Source organism: Apteryx mantelli, chromosome 17 (genome assembly GCF_036417845.1).
Source record: "Apteryx mantelli isolate bAptMan1 chromosome 17, bAptMan1.hap1, whole genome shotgun sequence".
Taxonomy (NCBI): Eukaryota; Metazoa; Chordata; class Aves; order Apterygiformes; family Apterygidae; genus Apteryx; species Apteryx mantelli.
The window spans coordinates 6603617-6625252 of NC_089994.1; the positions used below are offsets into that span (position 1 = coordinate 6603617).

The 21636-nt window shown below is 37.6% G+C and overlaps 1 protein-coding gene across 1 annotated transcript in view; it reads left to right on the forward strand.

Annotated features, from left to right (window-relative positions):
* CCDC60 (coiled-coil domain containing 60) overlaps window positions 1–21636 on the forward strand; it is a 66164-nt gene that overhangs the window by 13703 nt on the left and 30825 nt on the right. Inside the window, 2 exon segments of the mRNA XM_013944820.2 lie at window positions 12401–12484; window positions 15304–15395. Of these exon segments, the coding sequence (XP_013800274.2) occupies window positions 12401–12484; window positions 15304–15395 (176 nt within the window).

Below are 21636 nucleotides of genomic sequence, written 5' to 3' on the forward strand. Positions count from 1 at the left end.
TCTAGAAGTAATTTTTGCATCAAAATATTATCTTTCTTGATGTGGTTGGGAACCTGCAGACTTCATCCCCTTTAAAAATGTTTTAATATATGTATTATATCTGTATGATGGTGGAAGAGAATTATTGTTACTAAACTTCTCTCTAACGTTTCTTTGCAGGATTTTTTTTCCTAGTTACCTAGTCTTAGCAGACATTGGAAAATGATTTCCTCCCTCCTTCCATCTTCCTTGAACTGGATGTAATGTTCATTTGCCCAAAGCTCAAGATCTACAGGTATCAGCTAGTAGGCTGGAAAAATTGGCTAGTTTTGATAACTATATGGCCTGAGTAATAACTCATTTAGATTTCTTACTTGGAAAGCAGTCCGTTTGTCAGCACAACTCCCCTGCACACAAGTCCTCCTAGCAAAGCCATAGATGGAAGGAAGTGATATTTAATCAGATGAGCTTTCTGTTGATGCTGGCATTCCATTTCTTTCTTTCACAGAAACATGTGAGTCACTGTGATCCCAGAATAAAAACTTTTAAAGTGCCACTAGAGAGCTGGTAAGATACAAGTGAAACAATTGCTCTGACAAGCTCTGGCTTAATCTTTCCCTATAGATTTGGCATTTTCTCCTCCAACCATAGTATTGCTATCCAGACTCCCCAGCATCTTCAGGTTGCTGTTAGGTGAGGTTTGGGTGTTACACGGCCAAAGCCAGAGCTACGAAAAAGAACACGTTAGCTTATGAATTTATTCCAAGACTAAGACAATGCTTTTTCACTAGAATGTGTCATAGACCCACAGCTAATTCTAGTCTGTCCGTATGGAATGTCTACAAATGAGATTCTTGAGGTATTCCTAAGACTTCTCAGACCCTTAAATAAAGCAAGTACAGTTTCAGATCAATTAAGATCGTGCTAGACTTTATAGCTTTTTACCAAACTAGGTATGTAGAACAAATTAATTGTCTGCTACAACAGGACTTAGTAACTTTATCTGTTCATGTGAGTGAATGCTTCCGGGAAATTGTTTCCCAGACAGTCTTACTGTATCTTATATTAGCAATAAAAGACTTAAATTCAGAATTAGTGATGGTCTTTATTTGTTTCGGTTGCTTTGCTGACAGAGTGACAAGGGATTATGCCAAGCTGCTCACTTCTGTAGTATCAAAGCTTCTGAGAACCAGGATAGCACCCTTCTTTCCAGTTACAATTTGGTGCCAAAAATACAAGTTGGTCACTCTGTGAAGAGCAGATTTAAGAATAAGTCACAGGGGTTGGGGCATTGTGAAGAAAAAAAGGGAAAACAGAGCAAACTTCAGTAAATCTTAATTTGGAATAAAAGTCTTCATTATAACATTCAAACCTTGAGATGTTCCTACAAATAAACTTTAAGGTCCAACCTTAAACTACAATTCTTGCTTCATATTTTGCTAAATACTAGGACATATGGGCACTGTGCACATTCATGTGGGTTAACTAACTTCATTTGTTTCTTGAAGGCCGTGATTTACATTTTTAAAAACACAGCTTAGTGTTCTGTATTCTAAATAGGAGAAAATAAATGAGTATCACTTTCTGAAATAGCTAACAAGTTATCTGTGCTGTTTTATGCTGAATTAAAACAGCATAGGGAAAAAAGTCTGAAAAAATTCTTTAAAATGTAAGCCAGTGAAAGATAACAAAATTGCTGTATTCATTGTCCAATTAGACCGTAAATTTCCTTATAGCAATTTTCAAGGGCTGTGAATGTAATCACAATCAGATGTGTCTCATTTATGAATAGCCCATCATTGATGTTCCCAGCTTAGTTCTGAATAAATCAAATAGTCTATAATTGGAAAAATCCAAGACGTATCTTTCTTGCATAATGCTGAATAGGACACCTTTGGTCTTCAGCATAGGAAGAAATTTCATTACTAAGAGACCTTTCTCTGTTTTACTGCAAAAATGGTTCAGTATTTTCCATTCTTTTTAATATAGCAAGGCCAAAGCAAAGCATAGGATAGAGATGAAGAATATTGGCTTGTCTTATTATCCTGTTAGTATAAAAATGCAAGCAAAAATCACCATGGCTGTTCCGGTTATTCACAGCTTTTCTCTAGAGAAGAATCATGGCAAAAGACGTTATAGGATGTTCTTTGTAAGCAGGTAGGGTCATGCAGTCTGAAATGATGGTAAATTACAGTGATTTAGGGCTTTGGCTATGAGCAGTTCTAGCTTTTCAGTTGCCCACACACAAGCAGCTAAACTTATTGTACTGTGATCTGAGAGTAACCAGTTTCAGCCATGTTAATGACCAAATTTTGCACCAAAATAAATGTTTGGTTGACTGTAAAGTTGGAGGTTTTGTAGGCTCTGTCTGTGAGCAATGACTGTCATAGGACTCTGCAAGCTAAGGACTGTCATATAAACGCGAGCTTTTCCATTCCGTTGCTGTTCCCAGCCTCTGCTGGTCCTGTCTATCCTCCTTTAGCAACCGTTTCTGAAAATCACTTTGGTCTTATATGCAAGGCATGGTGCACTTCTGCCTCTGCCTGCCCAGAGGTCAGTTTAGTCCACTCTGAGGTTTCTAGCAAATTGCTATTCACACTAGAAGGCTCCCAGACTTCACCTGGCTTTGTGTAGGTGGGAGCTTTTGGAAAGTTAAGATGCACCAACTAAGGTGTTGTGTCAGAGCACTAGGCTGAAGTCCAGCAAGCCCCTGTGGCTGCTGCATGAGGCTGCTGTGTTCTAGCCAGGAGTGCTCCTGTGCTTTGCCTCATATGCACTGATCATAGGTGATTCTTTCATCTCTTCTGAGGGTGTCTTTATATTAGTGCTATTAGTATTAGAGAAATTAAGAAATATAGAGAATATATATGTTTAAAAAGAAAAGTATATCTCTTCAGGTATTCTAGAAATCAATACTAGGTAGACACAAAGCTAGCTCACATAATTAGGAGCTTTACATCCGGTGATTTGACTCAAAGTACCACTAAACTTCTTTAAGCCCTTTTTTTTTTTATTATTTACAGATGGATGTAATGAATTCTAATAAACCTTACTAACATAAAATATCAGGTGTTCTGAAACATCAGTATGGCAAAATCACCCACATAAAACTAATACTTTTGAAATTGACTTTCTTACATGAAAGCAGTCTTTTAAAAGCACTTACGAAAGTAACTCAGAGCTCGAGATAGAAGTGTTTGTGATGGATCCACTGTACGTTCTGTTTACAAGGCAAAGCTGGGCTTGCTTATGCATCCGCAATTCCTTCTAGAGGCAAGTTTCACCATAATTAGTTGTTCATTCTACCAATAGTTTCCCTATCCTTATGTTATTCTTTCTTAAGATCAAGGGACTTATAAGATCTGTCTTGTTTGAAATAACGTCCTTTAGAAAGTACAGCCGATTCTTTCTTTCCTGTGAGTCTGGCATATTGGGCCAGCTGTTGTTTGAGAAAATTGTGCCAGGAAGCCTGTCATGCTGCATTTTTTAGTGTGTTTTCCTTTGTTGTTGGCGTTTAAAATGAATTTAGATCTTACGAAAAACGCTCACTTAATAATCTTTTCAGAATGAGATTTTCTATTTATCGACAAAACCAGTAGGAGTAGTGCACGTTTGCTCCCACTGCCGCTCAGAAAATGTGCTTCAGTGTGAAGGATAGAAATAGATTCAGTGATGATAATGGTTTCTGCCCCAAATCCGTTTATTTACTAAATGGACTACAGCAACCTCCAAAGCCAGCGTCTTTCACCTCAAACCATATAGCATATCTCACTGCATTCTCTGGGTTACGTTGTCACTTGAAAATTTTTTCCGTTAGAGGTCTGACAAAGAAATAGGAAGTAGCTCACCTTTCTGAGACTCTGCTGGGTCAATGATAGTACTTTTGCTAATGTCACATCTGTTCCTCTGAAAAAGGAAATAAACTTTTTAAGCATGTCTGCACTTTAATCAGACCTGTTCAAAAAATACAAGACGTATGTTCTTGGGGGAGAAAAAATGTGTTTAACATTGAATTTTCTATACTGAAATTCTAACTAACATGAGTGTGGTTTTTGAGAGGAAAGGCCCAAATCTTCATGTGTTTTATTTGCTGGGTTGCTCCTTCATCACTGTCCTGTCTTTTCTGTCTGATCTATAGAGGTTGAACATAATCAACATCTGTGGGACTGGAATGGCATATTAGCTCTGGATGAAGGGCTTAGCTCACTGATTTTTAAATATTAGACTGTCTTCCTGGGGACATGTTCTTTCCCTAGCAGTAACTAATTCTGTCTTCCTCTGCTCTTCCTCTTCCCTGCCAATACCTTATACTCATGTATAGACTATCTCCATCTTCCTAAACTGCCTGATTTCTTTACTATTTTTGGGGGGGGGGGGTTTAGGCTTCTATTTTTGCTAATTCTAATTACAGTTCTGTGAAACAGAAATTCATTTAGGTTCTCCGGACAGCACAGGGCAGTGTGGAGATTGTTTCACAGTAGTTTACTTTGTCTCAGACTCCTGAACCTGCTTAGCATTTTGCAGTCCTTTGCTGTTGCCAGGTAGAATGACTGCTGACTTCAGGACATCTGAGAAAGAAGTAGAGGCACAGCCTAGAAGAATTAGTACTTAGCTACAGGCCATCTTGATGCTGCTTCTATGCTTCTGTTAAATTTAGGTTCTAGTAGACAACAGAACTTCATCCCATGCTGAGCTGAACTGGCCCTGCTGGGAAGCCTGATAAAGCAGGCAGCACTGTCGGGGAACACATGAAGAGGCTACTACCCAGTCAGCTGAGCCAGTCTTCTTAGGACATTTGCTCTGAATCCAGATGCAGGAAGAATAAATGGAGGTGGCCATTCTGCTTCCCTCCAAGCTCAAATTCAAGCAAAGATCACATCAGAGTAAAATTTCTTTTGCTTAGTAAGCCCATTGAGTAAACAGATTGTTCTGCTCACATACAGATGCCAAGACTTTCAAAGGATGTTTTGAAACACAGGGGATTTAAGGTCTGTAAGGAGTTGTGATGAGACAGAGAAAAGGGCAGAGGACAAGGTGTCAACAGTACACCTGAAATACACTTCTTTAGTTTCTGTGTTCAGCATTCACATGAAGAACAGCTGTGGAAAGTTAAACTAAAACACAGTGGAGAAAAAAGGAGGAGGTTCAGAAGTTTGTCTCCTTTAACATTCTTCACTGATAGTGACGAGTGATGTAAAATTAAGTCAGATTGTGGGAAGCGATCTGTGACTTCCAGACTAAGGTAAGGTGCCAGCTTTCGACTTCAGAGACCTGGTTTCAATTCCCTGCTCTCCCAGTACACATCTTCTGTGACTGGGGCAAGTCAGTTATCTTGTTGAGCCTTCATTCTTCATGTATGCAAAGAGGATAATAACACACTCCTACTTGACAAGAATATTGTGACGATTAGTATGTTAAAGGTGGTAAACTGCTATAGCAAGGGGGACCGTGTAAGTATCAAAGATGGGCATTGGAGTCTTCATTAACTGCTGGGTGCCAACATAGCCCTGTAGTCCCTCCGTCTCTGACTAGCCAGAAGACTGTGTCTCATCAGTCATGCCCAGAGCCAGCCATGCTTATCTACACATCTGTGACCTCCAGGAGTGATTATTACTACTTGAATCTGGGAATGTAGCCAAAGGAGAGGTAGATTCTTGCTCTGTTTTAGTAATACAAGTCAGTGCTGTGCCTTAGCAAATTTACACAGTAAGTAATTCCTACTTTGGTGTGGAGTAAATAAAAGCAAGCGTGCGGAAAACCATCAAAGTTTAGAAGGAAACAAGGAGTCTTGTGTTTTGGAGTTGTTGTTTTTTTGTTTTTTTTCCTAATCCCGGTGTAGTGGCTGGACAAGCAGTATTCCCTTTGTGTTTGAAATTCAAACAGCATAGCAAAGAGTTAACAGTCTTCACAACTGAGAACCCTGAGCAGTGGCCAGAAACAGCCATTGACTTTTGCATGCACTGCTTGTTTATTGAACTAATATCCCTCACCCTCTATTTTTTTGCAAGAGAAAAGGCCTTTTATTGTTCCTAACACGGCTGTGTTTTATTTTTGTGGTAATTTTCAACTTTGGTGTTCTTTGTCCTCTACCAGGTGGTGGTGGTCATGCTTTTTATTCCATGGTTTTTATTGATTTGGTCAAAAGTAATTAAAGAGATAATTCGTTCTCAATTACATTTCCTTGAATTTCCTGCGGCTGGTGACTCTGCTCTCCAGCTGTGTCTTCCCCCAACTCCTTCTAAAATTGACTTTGTTCTCACTGTGAAATAAAACAGAATAGCATGTTCGTTTTTTGTTTGTTGTTTTTGGATTGAATAGAGACTCTGTGCTGTAGAAGATATTGATCTGTTAATTTTATTAGGAACTCCTGCCTTGGTTCATGAACTTTCATGTTTTTAGCATAGCATTCCAATGAGAAATCTTGTGTAAGACTAGCAGAAATAAGCAACTAATTCTCTTTATAGGTGTTTATAAATTTTTCTGCTTTCTGAATGTCCTTTGCGCCTCTAAGTGTGTCTTTTCAGCACTTTTGTAATCTATTCTTACTTTAATAAATGCAAGAAGGAAATGGGCACTATTGTGGTGCAAGAAGGTTTTCTTTTTTTCAGTTAAATACAGATTACATTCGTTTCTAATAAGGTGGATTGTTGGCAATCTAAAATGCCTTTTTTTCTAGAAACAGCGGAAGCAGTTTAGGGGAGAACACTTGTAATTTTAACTTCAATAGTGGGAAAAATCTAGAAAACATTAGCTAAGGTTGAAGAATATTTTCATTGCCAGTATGCAACCAAAAATGTGAGTAAAAGACTTTGGGAGTGCTGCATAAAGCTAAAACTACTGGCATGTTGCCCAGAGACCGTGTAAATGAAGCAGACAAAAGCCAAAAGCGTAAGAGGCATGAAGAGAGATGTCATATAGAAGCGATAGGTTTTTTTGCTTGTTTGTTTGTGCTGATTGCTAAGGACACATTTCAAATATGAGCATTTTTCAGATCCCCTTATAATGGAGAGACTCTATAGAGACTATAAAGATGGCAGTTCAAATAATGTAGTTGCTTAAGGGGTTAAAAGTAACTGTGGAGTAAATGCACTGACAACAATGGCATTACAAGCAAGATTAATGTGACTCGGTGATTAATTATTTGACAAAACTTATCAGAAGAAGGCCAATATTACTTGGAGACAAGGAAATAAAAAGAGGGTTTCCCCAAAGGAATACAATAAACTGAGGGAAACGGATGGAATAAACAATACCAGGCTGTTTGAGCTTGTTTCAGCTATGAAAATAACAGTCTTTCTGTACATGTGCTTTCCATCACTATAATGTCTGAATGCTTCATAAGTGTTAATGAACAAGAAGTATTATTTTTCTCATTTTGCAGATGGGGAGTAGAGGCACAATGAGCTGAGATGTGTGTACCAAAATGTACTACAGTCAGTAAAAGACTCCTGCTAGCTGGGATAAGGTGCTAAATGTTTTATTTAGGGTGTCAGAGGAAATCTGACAGAGGTGAAATTGTATCTACTTATTCCAAATTTTATTCTCGTGTCTTCACCAGCAGACAACCTTTCTCTCACTTTTCAGCTGCCTCCTCCAATTTCACTGATAAATCTGTATTGACAGTAATGTGTTCACTGGAGGGCAGAGAGAGACCTAACAGGACTGTAGCTCCCTCCCTCATTAAAACTACCTAGGGTAACATAATGGGATGAATATCCTTCCCGTCCACATCAGAACCTCATCCGACCAGAGACCAAGGAATGGAAGCTGCTGCAGTAGCTCTGTAGTATCAAGTGCTCCCCTTGGCAACAGAGATTCTCGACTGCAAAGTGCTTTGCATTACTGATATGATACAGCACAACCTTAACAAATCAGGTGTCTCGCCTTTGATGCTTATGTATATTTATATGTGCAGATTTGATTGTGTTTTTTTTTTAAGCCAGAGGACTAAAATAGTATTACACTTAGCACAATCTTAGTTTTGTACAGAATATTCTTAGTGAAGTCCTTTGCCTAGGAGTCTGTGTTTAACTGAAAATTCTCTTTTAGTCCTGGTGTGTCTGTTCCAAGTTTCCACATTCTAGCGAAAGGGCAGAAAGGGTCAGTATTAAGCAGCAGCAGTAAAAAAAAGAAAAAGGAAAAAAAAAAAGGCTTGAGTTCTCAGTTAGAATACTGCCTGTAAAATCAACATTTAGAGTTCCATCTGGAGAACAGCAGAAGTCATCTCTATATGCAGTGTTCCACAAGAGCTTTCTAAACTTATTTGTATAATTAAAAATATATTTCATCTTGCCTTTGGATGACTAAATGGGTGTTTTGTGATGAGATTGTGCTGATTTATTTTAATCAAAATACGTTCATACTTTGCAACTGTAATCATAATGCTCCTATTGAAGTGATGTGTTAGAAGGAAGAAGAGTGCAATAAGCATGTCAATCAGCTGTCTTTGACAGTAACATGGAAGTCAAATGACATATCGGAAACAAAAAAATGTCAGGAATTGCCAAGGAAACAGCTTCTTTCACAATCTTAAACAAAAATTTTAAAAATGTACAACCTAAAGGCAAGCTTATTGTATCTCTACTCTCCATCTGTAAAATGTACAGCCTTAGGAGTACACATCATCAACTCATGCTATTTCCACAATAAGATTTGGAGAGGAAAGTTGGAAATTCTCCAGACTTACAAAATGACGTCAGCAAAGATGACAGGAAAGATGACAGCTGCATAAAATGGACAGATAATTTAATAGAAGGAAGGATCTGTCAGAGTTGAACAATTCTTAATCTCCAGAATTATTTGGAAGAGAAGGTGGAAATATTTGGGAATTTTTAGGGTAAGATCTAGTGTATCTGCTGTCAGTGGTTTGCTAGTGGTTTGAAACAAGCTAGTCAGAGGAATTGTTCATCCAAAAATACTTCAAGGACCTTTCTTTCAAAGATGAAGAAGATATATAAAAAGCTGCCTGAGCCAGTCGGCAAGAATGCCGGAGCTTTGTGTTTGCCTCTAGCGACCTGTGATAGCCCAAAAGGGGTCACCTCCAGGTCTGCAGGAGCAGAACCATAGACAATCCGATGGCATCGAGCTCCACCTACTGCAGCATTTCTGTAGTTCATTTTACCTGTAGCTGCTGTATCTGATCTGAAGAAAAATGACCTTAATCATTTTCATGGAAAAATATTGGGTCATTTCCTCAGGTAAGCTCATTCTGGGACGTGTTTCGTATATTGCTTTATGATTGTTTATATTTTTTTAATTATTGTTGTTTCATACATATGGAATTGAACAATATTCTGTTACTTCTCTGTACTAAAACCAGGAAATGATCACTGAAACCAAACTTTTGATAGTTTAAAAGCAAATCAGATGAACTATGATGAAAATCTCCTTAAATCAGAAACACTAAACCCCCCCAAACCCAAAGCCCATTCATGACTTCTGCACAGAGATTGTTCAGATCATCTCAATAATACATTGAGTTTAAAGATTACACATACCATTTTTGTTTTCTCTTAGTTTCTTTATATCTACACTGCAAATTAAAAAGTTAGAATACTAATGTTACATAATTTTGTACAGATACCGTTTTGAGCTCAGAGTGCACCTTTTCAATATACAACATTGTAATAAAAGATAATGTTGTATAAATGGAAGCTATTCCCTTCTGTTTTCAGTGATAAGCCTGATTGAATCACATTATCAGTGCATGGATGGAGGAGGTGACGTATGTGATATCTCTCTCTCCCTGAGCAACTGTACTAAGGTTAGGTAGGTTCATGGCTCTTTTCTTTCTTCGTTCCTCATGAATTAGAAGAACCGGCTGGCCAGCAGTAGGATAACGTCGCACCTTGCAAAAGGTTGGTCACAAATTTATTTTCTTTCAACAAACCCAGAAATCTCTGAAAGAAGTTATGTTGAGAAACCGTTTCTCACAGTGCTCTGCAGCATTGAACACTCCTGCAATGAAGATGACTACGTGGCTCCAGAGCCTGTACTGGTGCTCATAGTTACAAGCCATTGAAACCTTGAGGCTACGTTCCAACACTCTTCCTTCTCTGGAGTAGTATATTACTCTGTGAAACTCCTAATTGATTAGAATAGTGTCATTCAAGGTATCACCATTGTAAAAGCAGTGGTACCTGGCCTTGTCAACATACTCCTACTTCCACTGGATAATGAAAAATAGTGTCATGAGCAAAGCTGAGTAGAAATTCTGCTGTTCCTGGAGTGGAAGATGCTTCTGCACCAAGTCCAAATCATTCCTTCCAGCTTTCTCTTTACATAGGGGCATAAAAATGTGTGCAATTTAAAAAAAATAAAATCCCACCACCGTCACTCTACTGCATGCTATTTCCCTGGCAAAGAAGGTGAGGAAACCAACACAACCTTACATCTGTTGGTTTTGTAGTTTATTGCACTGTGGGATGACGGTCAGATACTGTGGTGATTAGCATTACAAATTGCATACGGAACTAGTAACAGAAAAGGAGAAAGGAGACGGGGGAGAGAGGATTGAAGGCCATCAAAAACATTTAGAATTTCTTTGAGTTATATTTTCAGAGTACTCAGTTCAGTGTACAATGTGTGCACTAATACCAATTAAATATTGTCCAAAATAAAAAATATAGGGGGGGATATGAAAACTTCGTGGATTTACACTATAAGAAGACCCATTTTAAAATCAAACTACTTCTGAACCAGCTTTTCTGAAGGTTTTTCTCATCTAGAAGGTCTGTTGTTCTCTCCATCTGGCACCTTTTTTGCCTTCAAGAATACTTTGTAGTTTAGAAGGGTAAACCAGAGGAAACAAATAGTTATTTGTCATTTAGTGTTATTTACGTTCTGGGTGATCATTTGTGTGCATCAATATACAGGCATGTATATTTAGTTACTAGTTATAGAAGTTAGTAGTTATGTGTTTTTATTTAATGACAAATACTTAAATTTAATTTTCCCAAAAACTCATTGTAATAGACTCTCCATACTGAGTGCATACTCATCTCCAGTAATCTCATCTGATAAGCATTTCCTGTAGGTGAAATACGGGTGCCCAGTCGTGCTGTAAAAATTAATTCCTCTCTCATTCAGTGTGTGAATGAGTTTTTCTCAGTCGCTGAGGCAGGCTTTCAGGTACATTGATAGCCCTGTGTAAGTCTTGAACTCCAGACTAGTCCCAGATTGCCATCTGTCTCTGCTGCTGTCCAGGCTTGGTCAACTGCATCCCAGCTGCAAGAAATAGCAGAACCTTCGGACTCTTGTCTTTGACATTAGTTCATCCTTACACCATATCTGTAGAAAATCTTCTTTCCGTTCCAGCTACTTTGCCCTTAGTACAATTTCTCTATTTCATGTTTTAATTTTCTGTTTGTTGTGGGCAGTCTTAGTTATTGCATTAGAACATTGGTGTTTGCAGTTTTCCAGTGGGTGAGGATATTGCTCCTCATACTTTTGGTCTTTATCCTGCTGAAATAATTACATAGGAATATAAGTTTGGAAAGAATTGTCTGCCTTGTCAAGTCAAGATTCCAACAAGCAAAATGCTCTGCACTTAAGTAACACTTTTTTAACACCAGGCATTAATTTGTTGTGCTAAAGCTGTACAGTGTAGTAAGTACTTTGTCCACGGCTCTGATTCTGTTGTGCAGAGTCTTCTGGCCTTTGTGATACATCAGCTCTGCGTTAGCTATATGGATGTGGCTAGCTAGGGCGTCTGGCTGAGCTTTGCTTTGCTTAGAGTGAATAAAGGAGCTCTTTGATTTAAAAGTAGCGCAGGAAGGAATTACTATTTTTATACTCTCCTAGTCTGAGCACCATATACAGCTAAGTGGTCTGAAGTCTTTTGTTAGTCTACCCATATAATTTTTTTGTAGAGGAGGGAATATGCCTTCCTTCCACTTGAACAAACTGCTGGTTGGAGGAAGACTAAAAGTGTGCTTGTGTTTGACTTCAGGGCTTTCCTGAGTCTGTGCCTTCCTTGTGAGTGAAAGCACAGACCCAAGAATAGTGATCTATCACAATGTATATCTTCAGGGAAGAACAATTACAGGTAAGTAATTTCCTATTCCTGGTTTTGGAAATTGGATTTTCTTTTTATGTTAGACACAGTAGTCTATCCAACAGTCTTCCAAGAGAAAAGCTATATATTTTTAAAGTATTCGAGCATAGTAATTTAGAAAGTATATATACATTTTGCACAGTGGTTTGTCCATACATGCTTCATATGAGAGTGTATTTGTATGCCAGAGTTACTCAGTGACATTTTAAGTGCTTCTACATAAGATTAGGCATTATTTTTGCTTTAGGTTGTATCTCTGTAGGAAAATTTGTTTGCACCATTTAATTCTGAAAATGATGGCCTGCCCCTATACAGGTAACTAGGAGCAATTACCTGTATGGTTACATGTTTTTGTTCATTTTCTAGGAACCAGTGAAAAAAGATGTGCAAGAAGGACCACCAAAAGAAGTGGATAAAGTTACTACTAAAAACTACTTTTTGAATCCAAAGGTGAGACCATATTGTTCTATTACTGATAGAGTTTTGCTTCAGGATGGGTTTAAAGAAGCCCACAACCAGGGCTGACAGACAACCATCGTGTTTTAATTGTTCATATACATATGTTTGCTGAATTCAAGGTTTAAAGCCTTACTGTAAATAAGGAACCAGCCTTTTTGCCGTTTGGTGAACATTCTGTAGGTTTTACCTAGTAAAACTCCTACTGAATTTAGCAGAAAACTGGCTGAAGAGTGTAAGATTATGTTCTATTTAGCTGTGTTAGTTATTCCATGTGTTGATTTAGAAGACAGACTTTTAAATTATATTACAGTTTAGCATAGAAATAACTAATATATTCAAAACAACTTCTTATTTTGAAAATTCATACTTTTTTAAATACGTAGGTCAACGTTGCACATCCTTAGGTCTCAAAAACCTGAAGCTCAGAAGGCGTGTTCCTTTGGGCGTTATGTAGAGCTGCACAAATTAACAGTTGTTGAAGATCTAGCCTATAAATGTTTTTTTCAGCCTTTAACTGGAGTGACTTTAATCTGCTGTTTTAAATAGTGAAGGGCTTGGAGATATTTTACTCAAGTGTCTCTTTCTGGAACAGATATTGGTGTGAGTCTATTCTAATTCGTCCAGGATCACCCGAGTGTATGTTCTGTTTGATGGGTACTTAGTCCCGTCAAACACCAATGCAGAGTTACGGTATAGTCTATGGCTATCTATCCCAAAGCAATTCAAGCATCATAAATACAAAGAAAACCTGGTAATGTTGTTACGCTGGCTATAGTAAAATACATTTTACTTTCTCTGCTTGTATTTAACAATTTGCTTGGATTTTATTTGACAATCTAGCAAAAAGATTTTATTTTTCATCCTCTATCTTCATTGTTTGCGTATTTGAAATCTGCCCTATCTGTTTTCTCTTTAGAATAAAACTGGGTGCCGGGAAGTGATTTGGTCATAATTTTGTGATAAAAGATAAAAACAAAGTGTAAACAAAAGATAAAGGATGGTACATTTGCAACTATATGAAAACTGTGACAGCTAATGCTTTTCCATTTCCCTTCTCCCTTCCTTCTCCCTTCCTTCTCCCTTCCTTCTCCCTTCCTTCTCCCTTCCTTCTCCCTTCCTTCTCCCTTCCTGGATGTTAGATTGTATAAGTGTTAGCATAGCTGTAGCATCCAGTAATATGTTATCTATCATAACATGTTGTTTCATTTCCTTTTTTATCCAAATTAAATCAATGGGTACAGTATTTCAGATTTCTTGAAAGCTAGTGAAGTCAAAAAGCCAGACATATGCTGTGGAAGTCCAGCTAAAAGATACAGCTGTGCCAGCTGTTTTACTGGCAGAAGCACTGGCTTGAATACCAGAAGCATTCCACCAACGCATTCACTTATTCTTCTAAGTTCTCATTTACAGTTATTATTTATATATACACATCTAATTAGTAAGAAGTCTTTTCTTTTGTTTGCCCTTTCCATATATATTTTTAACCAGCAGCTGACGCCTTTGTTTCAATATGAGATCAGTCTATCCAAGAGTCCAGAATGAAATTCTCTCAAATTTGTAAACACACTAAGAAAGGCTGAAATTTGCAGCTCACTCATGTTATAGAAGCTGTTGTCCGTACAGAGCACCTGTTGTCTCAGCAAACAAAAATGATGCACTCAAATGCGAAGAAAATACTGAAATAAGAATTACAACCTCTTTGAGTAGGTGAACATTTCTTCTACAGCTCCCACTGAGATCTGCAAAAAAGGGAGTAACCTATTACACACTTTCCAAGGTGTAAAATAAGGGATCTGCTTTATTTCCTTTGTCAGAGAGTTATTTTTCTGTACGTCTTAGGTCGCCTCATGAGAAGCACAGGACTGCCCCTTAGGCTGTGCTTCAGCCTCTGCAGACCAGCATTAGGTTTCTCAGTGGATGGCAATTTAGCCAAGCATTTTTTGCACATTGAGCACCGCCTCAGCTACATATTTTACTAGCTTAACTAACACATGCAAAACTACTGCACATGCACAGCATGCAAGCATAATTCCATGAACCTGATGCAGCTATTTTCTGGAATCCCCAAGGGAACTTCTAAGCCAGGCCTAGTTCAACACCGACTATCTTTCGTCTCCTATATATTTCAGTTGCATAGCTTCTCAGAAGAGAAAGTTTTGCAGTCATTTTGAACAATGTACTAAGTAGATAACTATAACTGCCTTATGTAAAATTGCTGACCTGGTTTTGTACACTCTTCTTTAAAAAAAAGAAAAAAGAAAAAAGGAAATGAAACCATTACATTCTGTGCTCAAAGAACAGCTAAGTTTGTGGAGCTTTTTGTATTGTTTTGTTTTTTACAAATGTGTATCTCCTTGTTGTTTAGAGTTGGAGGTGTGAATTCTGATTGAATTTTTTCCTCGGTTGGAACTTTAAAAGATTTCTCTCTCAGAGAAAGATTTTTCTCTCAGAGCATAAGCTCTCACAGCAGCCATTCCATAAGTCCAGGCAGTTGAACACTCTCTTCTTCCTGCTACATAATTTAATGAATCTCACAGGTACTTAATTGCCAGTAAGACCTCTGTCCAACTTGGAAATCAGCCAATGCTGAGAAAAACCTGTTGGAACATATGCACCCATACGAGCACTCACAGCTGTATCATATGAGGTTTGTTAACATGCTTATGAAATGGCACAATGCCATCCCAGACAATGACCGTTTCAGAAGACGTTTAGTGATTGAAACCAAACGCTTGAGATTGCACATATCCTCTCTTACGCTAAGCTCTTCTTATTATCATACCATTTATTTTCAATTTGATCATTTTCAGTCTCGTCCACGGCAATCAGTGAAGATGCTCACCCCACTTAGACAGACAGGAAAGGAACTGAGGACTATTAGTAAAGCTCTTGCTCACTCAAGGTAAGGGAATCTGGAGCTCACGGAAGCCAACCAGTCGTAGCTAAAGAGAAGAAAAGAGGAATCTTTGGTTCTGCAATAGCAGCAGTTGGATTACAGGCAAAATAAGTAACTCTGCTAACAGCTTAGAAAAGACGGTTTATATTTTTTCCTTTATATAATTTATGAATAGTCAAAATGTTGTCATTGCTGGATGAGGAATGATTGTTTGATAGCCCTGTCTGTCCATCAATACTATATTGTTTTAGCGTTCTTCATAAAAATGCTTGCTAACCTCTCTGTGGTCATTTGCACGAATCAATATCGTGCTGAGATCTGGTGACCAAAGTAGTCAAAAACAAGCAATGTTAGGACATATCATTAATGTGATGAAAGATCATAGTGAAAATATCATAATGCTGTTACAGAAATACATTCATGGACTTACTTGGAATATTCCAACTTGGGTCTCAGGAAGATGCTGGCATGCTAATAATTTCTTAGGTTAAATCTAGCAAATTTGGCAGTTAAGAGAATGCGTGATGTTGTATCAGCATAATATATGTTAAAAACAAGAATTATGCTCTTGTTTTATTAGGCTGAGATTGTAATTGCACAAAAATCAGGGAAGTTAGAACCAAGTTTACTAGAGAAAAGTAACTTCTTTGCACATATTACTGCTGAGGAATCAGAACTTTATATTTCACAATAATGTAGTGCTTTCAAATATTCACATATTTTTACATCAGAACAATTTCTAAGTTCTTTACTATTTGCTCTTGATAACATTATATCTCACATTCTTCTTCCCTTTTTTGTCCTTCGCTGCCCCCAATTGTTTTGTTTATTCACTTATTTTGTTAATTCACTTCTAGTGAATTTTTGCTTTATAAACTTGACAACAAAATACATAATAAATCATAAACAAAATAACAAATGCTATGTGCTATGAAGGCTGGATAAGCTGTTTTATAGTAAAGAATGACTTGTTTTGGCCATAAATGCCCTGTTAGCAATGTTAGACTGACTGTCTACATTCACTGTTCCTTGCTAAGTTTGAGTGGGATTGTCACTTTGAGGTCAAATTAAGTTCCTTTGATGATAACCTGCCAAAGGTCGGTTTATTTCTTGAAATACAAATTGCAGCTACTTGGAAGTTGCTTTCAGTTGCTTTGCATGCTTTACTTTTGAATGTGTAGGACAAAAAATACTTGGAGGTATTCTGTAGGGCAAAAATTACCATCACCATTGGTACTAAATGGCTTGATTTTTAAAAGCTTAGGAGATTGTTTTAGCAAGAAGAGCAACCTCACATTCCATCCTTAATATTGCTGCATTTAAAACTGGTATGAGAAATGTGTCAAGGACAGAGTTGGGAAGTGTGTAATACATTTCCAATGTTACGTGTATTTTGTGTATAAGTTCATTAGAGCTGACAATTTTATGCTTTGATTAAGTTCATTGAAAGTATATCTGAATAGAGTAAGGCTGGAGAAACTGTTTTCTGAATCATTCCAAGAAGACCTGAATCTATTAAAAAGATATTTGGATTTCTATCCCTGAAGTTTTGAAGAGCAAACACTGAAGTACAGTTGCTACAGCAGCTCTCTGCTAAAAGCAAGGAAGGCTAGTTTAGGAGAATTATTCTGGAGGGAAGATGTGGAGGGAAGTCCCAACTGTCCTGTTCTGTGTTGCATGCCTTACGCTGTGCTCCCCGGTGCTGTCTGCAAAGACTGCTAGTTCCTTATAGACTAAGTGAGCCTGCAGAGGTTTGGATGAAGAAAGTTGGACTGCTCGTTTTATTACAATTTACTGTTGGAATGAATGAAGTGTCATTTTGTTCATGGGTTAACGTAAGGGAGCGTGGATTCAGCTTGTGAAACAAACTGGTGTTCCCTGGGCAACATAGTTCTGAAATGCCATTAGGACCTATAGTATTTTGTTTGTAGCTTGACTAACCTGGAGTTGTTTAGGATCAGCTGAACTTTCCACAACACTGAGGTTCTCTTCAATTCAGTAGATTCAGTTTTGGTCCTATAATTATAGAAACCATGAAATTAAATTTGTTTTTATGAAAGACTAGAATGTCTTGGATATTATCATGAGTAACATATGATACAGGACTGGTATCACAGAACCCGTGTGTTGAGCACCTCATGTTGGGTCCCTATCTCGATTTTGAGGGAGGGACTAAATCTGAAGGATTCAGTGGCAGGAAAAGCCATGCTTTTTAAAGTTAGCTTTTTCCTAGGCTAAAGAAGCTCCGTGTAAGATTGCAGTGATAGAAACTGAGACTGGGCATGATTTATCTATGCAAATGAAGGGAAAAATGTAGATTGCCCCTCCAAGCATTGTTCCTTCTGCTCCCTGTTTCTGAGTATTATGGCATTAATGTGTTAAGAATGCTGTATGGGGAGGGCAGAAATTGGGAGGGGGAGAAGAGAAATCAAGATGTTGATCTTAAGTCTTGGCTGAGCAACTAAATCTTTGTGCGACTTTGTGCAAATCGCTTGACCTCTGTGCACCTCTGTCAAGTGAATTGTAAATTGGGACTGGAGACTAGGCAATGTGTCTGAACTAAACTCACTGCATAAATATATAGCTTTTTAAATTGGCGTGGAAGGCTGAGTGTGAATGAGGATTACTTTTCGTGACTGAAAGCAAAAATTACTTTTTTCCGTATAGGGCTTTCTTTTTTCTACTATTTTCATTTAAATTCTTATTATTATTTAATTTTTAATCCTATTACCATTAACTTCTCAAGCTTTTAGGAATGTTAGTTTGATAAATCTTACAGTGCCTAGCAGTCGTGTACATGCAAGCATTGCCTTACTCATCTCCACAGCACTGCTAGGTACTAGGTGGGTAAGTGTTATTACCCCCATAGGTAAGTTGTGAGGGTTACATTTGGGGTGTAAGGTTAGTTATCACCGGAACAGCCACAATTGGAGCTCAGGTGTCTTGGACTGTAAATGCTTTATGTATTCTTCTAGACTTCAGTGGTGTCTCTGTTTCTCTGATTTATCAGTTTTTAAAATCAGCCCACTAAATCCGAGCATCCGTGAAAGAACTTTTTCAGATCATCCATTCCATCCCTCTGAGCAAGTGCAGTTGTTTCCTATGACAGATGAAGTGTTTAGCCTAGCTTACTTTTAACTGAAGACATTTCTCAGTTTCCTGCACTACATTATGATAAATGCAGATTTACCGTCACTGAATATTTAACAGCATAATCTACAAAATGGTCTTAAATACAGATTTTTAATAATGTGAATAGATTTGATCTTGGTGTCGTATCTTTTCTCTGAGTGATTAAAAACCCAGCTTCTATCCTTCTTCACCTCCAGAAGCCAGTACAGCTAAAGGCACAAACAAGATTATATTCCTTTACGTATGTTTTCAGCAGAATTGTCTGTTAAGACCTGATCAGTTGTAATTGTGCCACACCCTCAGAGGATAGTAATGTTGTGCAGTTGTTATTACAAGTCTAATTTGGCTTGCAGAATCCTTTTTACTGCTAATGCAGAAAATGGAAAGAACCCAACTCCGCTTTAATAACACAAGCAGAGTCCGAAGTGCTGACAAATAAGAAAATACCTATCTGTTAAAGCACCTCCTCCTCCTCTAACTTCTTCTGGTCCCATAAAATTAATTCACAGTTGCATTCAAAACTGACTTCATGTTATTTGAAATGCCTGAAAGTAAATATTCCAGTCCATTAGGTTTGCATGACTGCTGAAAGTTAGGAGGAAGATGAAGTGTGTGGGGGGGGATTTAGTCTTTTGCTATTGCACAAGTAAATACATGTTTACATTTACTGCACAGTAAATGATATTTTTACACACACTTGTCTGTTGAGGAACAGAAATTTGGTCAGGCCAGGGCCTAATCAAAGCCTGTTTGTGCACTCCTGAGAAATGTGCCTGTGTTTACTGTTGTGTAGACAGTGGTCACTCTAATTCTATTTTCTGGAGCTGTCTGAATACATGCTCAAATGAAATTTGCCTGATATATCATGTAATACCTCACTGTCTTTACCAAGTAATTCCAGTGGTGATCCTGCAGCCCAACTAATATAATTTCTTCTACTTACTGTGGATATTAAATCATGAATCCTACTTATTTTATTTTATTTTATTTGTATGATATATGAGCTATAATGGCCATAGAGAAATTTGCTTGAGAAAAGTCAGGGAAAGAAATTTTTAAAAATATATGGACTCACTCCTCTAATACTTTCTAAAACCTAAGTAGCCAACTGACCCATTATGCAGAAAAATATCCAACAGACCTAATATCTGGAAATCAAAGGTATCCATTAACTGACTGTTTTTTTATGTTATATAAACACGGAAATTCCTCAACTCCCTTGGTGTGACTTTTAACTATGAAAATGTGCCAGCCATTCATTGTGAGTATTTGCACAATGTTACTTTGACTAAACCTGCAGGTAGAAAAAAGAACAAAAACAAAAGCACAGAAATCAAACAAACAGACTTTTTAAACAAATACTGAAGTGCAAAGTTTCAGGAAGAGATAATGTCAAGTGAGAACAACTGCACTGCTGGTTTGGACTAAAAGACGTGAGGAATACTTCTCAATAACAATTTCAGACTATAGAAGAGGAGCTACTTGAGAAAGAAAGAGTGGAAAATACAAGAAAGAAAGAGGAAAACTGAAGTGTAAATCATTAGGATAGCAACTTTTTATTTCAATTAAAGCAATCAGACTAGCAGAGTAGCAAGCTAATACATATTACAGGGAGTCAGTGAATACAAATAATCTTTGTGGATTTGTTTTTTGCTGCCTTTCCTCCTCATGACTGAAAAGGAACACCCAGCAGTTGTCTTAATTGGACATTAATTGATACATATTCACAGAAAGTAGTGTCTCTGATCTTGCAGCTTGTTTGTATTAAAGGCTATAATGACACAAACTGAGAGGAAGTTTTTAGCAGTAAAGATCACAGAGACATAGCACATTAGTGTGAATTTTAAAATTCACAGAAATGTTTGAAGAGCCGTTACTGGAACAGACCTAGCTGCATTTGTAAAGCTTTAATATTCTACTGTGTGCATTAAAAACATAATTAAAGATAAACTTCATAGTTATGACCTCATACTGCCTTGCATCAATATCCTCTTATACTTTCTCGAGTACTCATGATGATACAGAAGAAGCTGATGATAGAGCACAGAGGTTACTCATCTTTCATAAGTGTCAGTTGCTAATCCTAAGCAGAAAGTGTTACCAGTGCTTTTCCTGATGATTAGTTGTACCAAATCACTTTAAGGGGACACCTGTCAACTCTCAGATATCATTTTAGCTGAACATCACATTAAAATGTAAGAAGGAATTTGCTTATCTTTGTGCAGCAAAAAAAGAAAAACCATTTGGGAAGTGTGTAGATAATGATCATTCCCGTTCCGTTATAGATCAATACATCTCCCTATCATTGAAGATTGCCCGTATAGGCCCAAAGTAGCCCTCCCTTACTTAACTAAGTATTTCACAACGTCAGGCTCACTGAGTAGAGTACAGTATGGCAGAAAAGACAGTGCCTTTGTCCTTGAGCATTCAGATATCTTTAATTCAAGCTAAGAATTATATTTCCATTTCTGCAGTAGGAAATCTTCTATGCTGTTTTTACTAAGACTATGCAAACTCAGGCACGGCCACTTTGAAATGACATTCAGCTCTGAGGGAGATCTTTTCTTATTGCTTTGTTCCAATGACATCTGTACATGTGATCCAGAAATAATGTTAAGTAATCCACAGTTGGGTGAGGTTGTATTGTATGAGAACCAAGAAAGTAGAAGTCTTTATAACTATTCGTAACTTGTAGAGAGATGTAAGAACACCTACAAAGCAAAAAGATTACTAAATAATTGAAGGCTTGTACTTGTTAATCCATAATAAAAGCAGGTTGCCATAAATCACTGGCATGAGACATGAGACACATAAGACACTTCTGCAGAGTGCCATGCAAGTGTGCTGGAAGTTCTCTGGTTGTTAAACATCCCCATGGAAAGTAGTCCTTAAAAATAAGCACGTTGATCCAAATAAGACTAACTGAAAATATTTTCTTCATGTAAAAAGGAGATAGGAAAGGTAATGGGAGAAGGTATCAGTAATAGAAACTGCTGGATTATATAAGGGCCAGAAAGAGGTCTAGCTAGAAATACAGTTTTTTAATACAGAAAAAAATGAGAAGAGAGGTAAGCTCCACAAATAGGCTGGGCTGCCAAACTCCTTTTCCTGTATT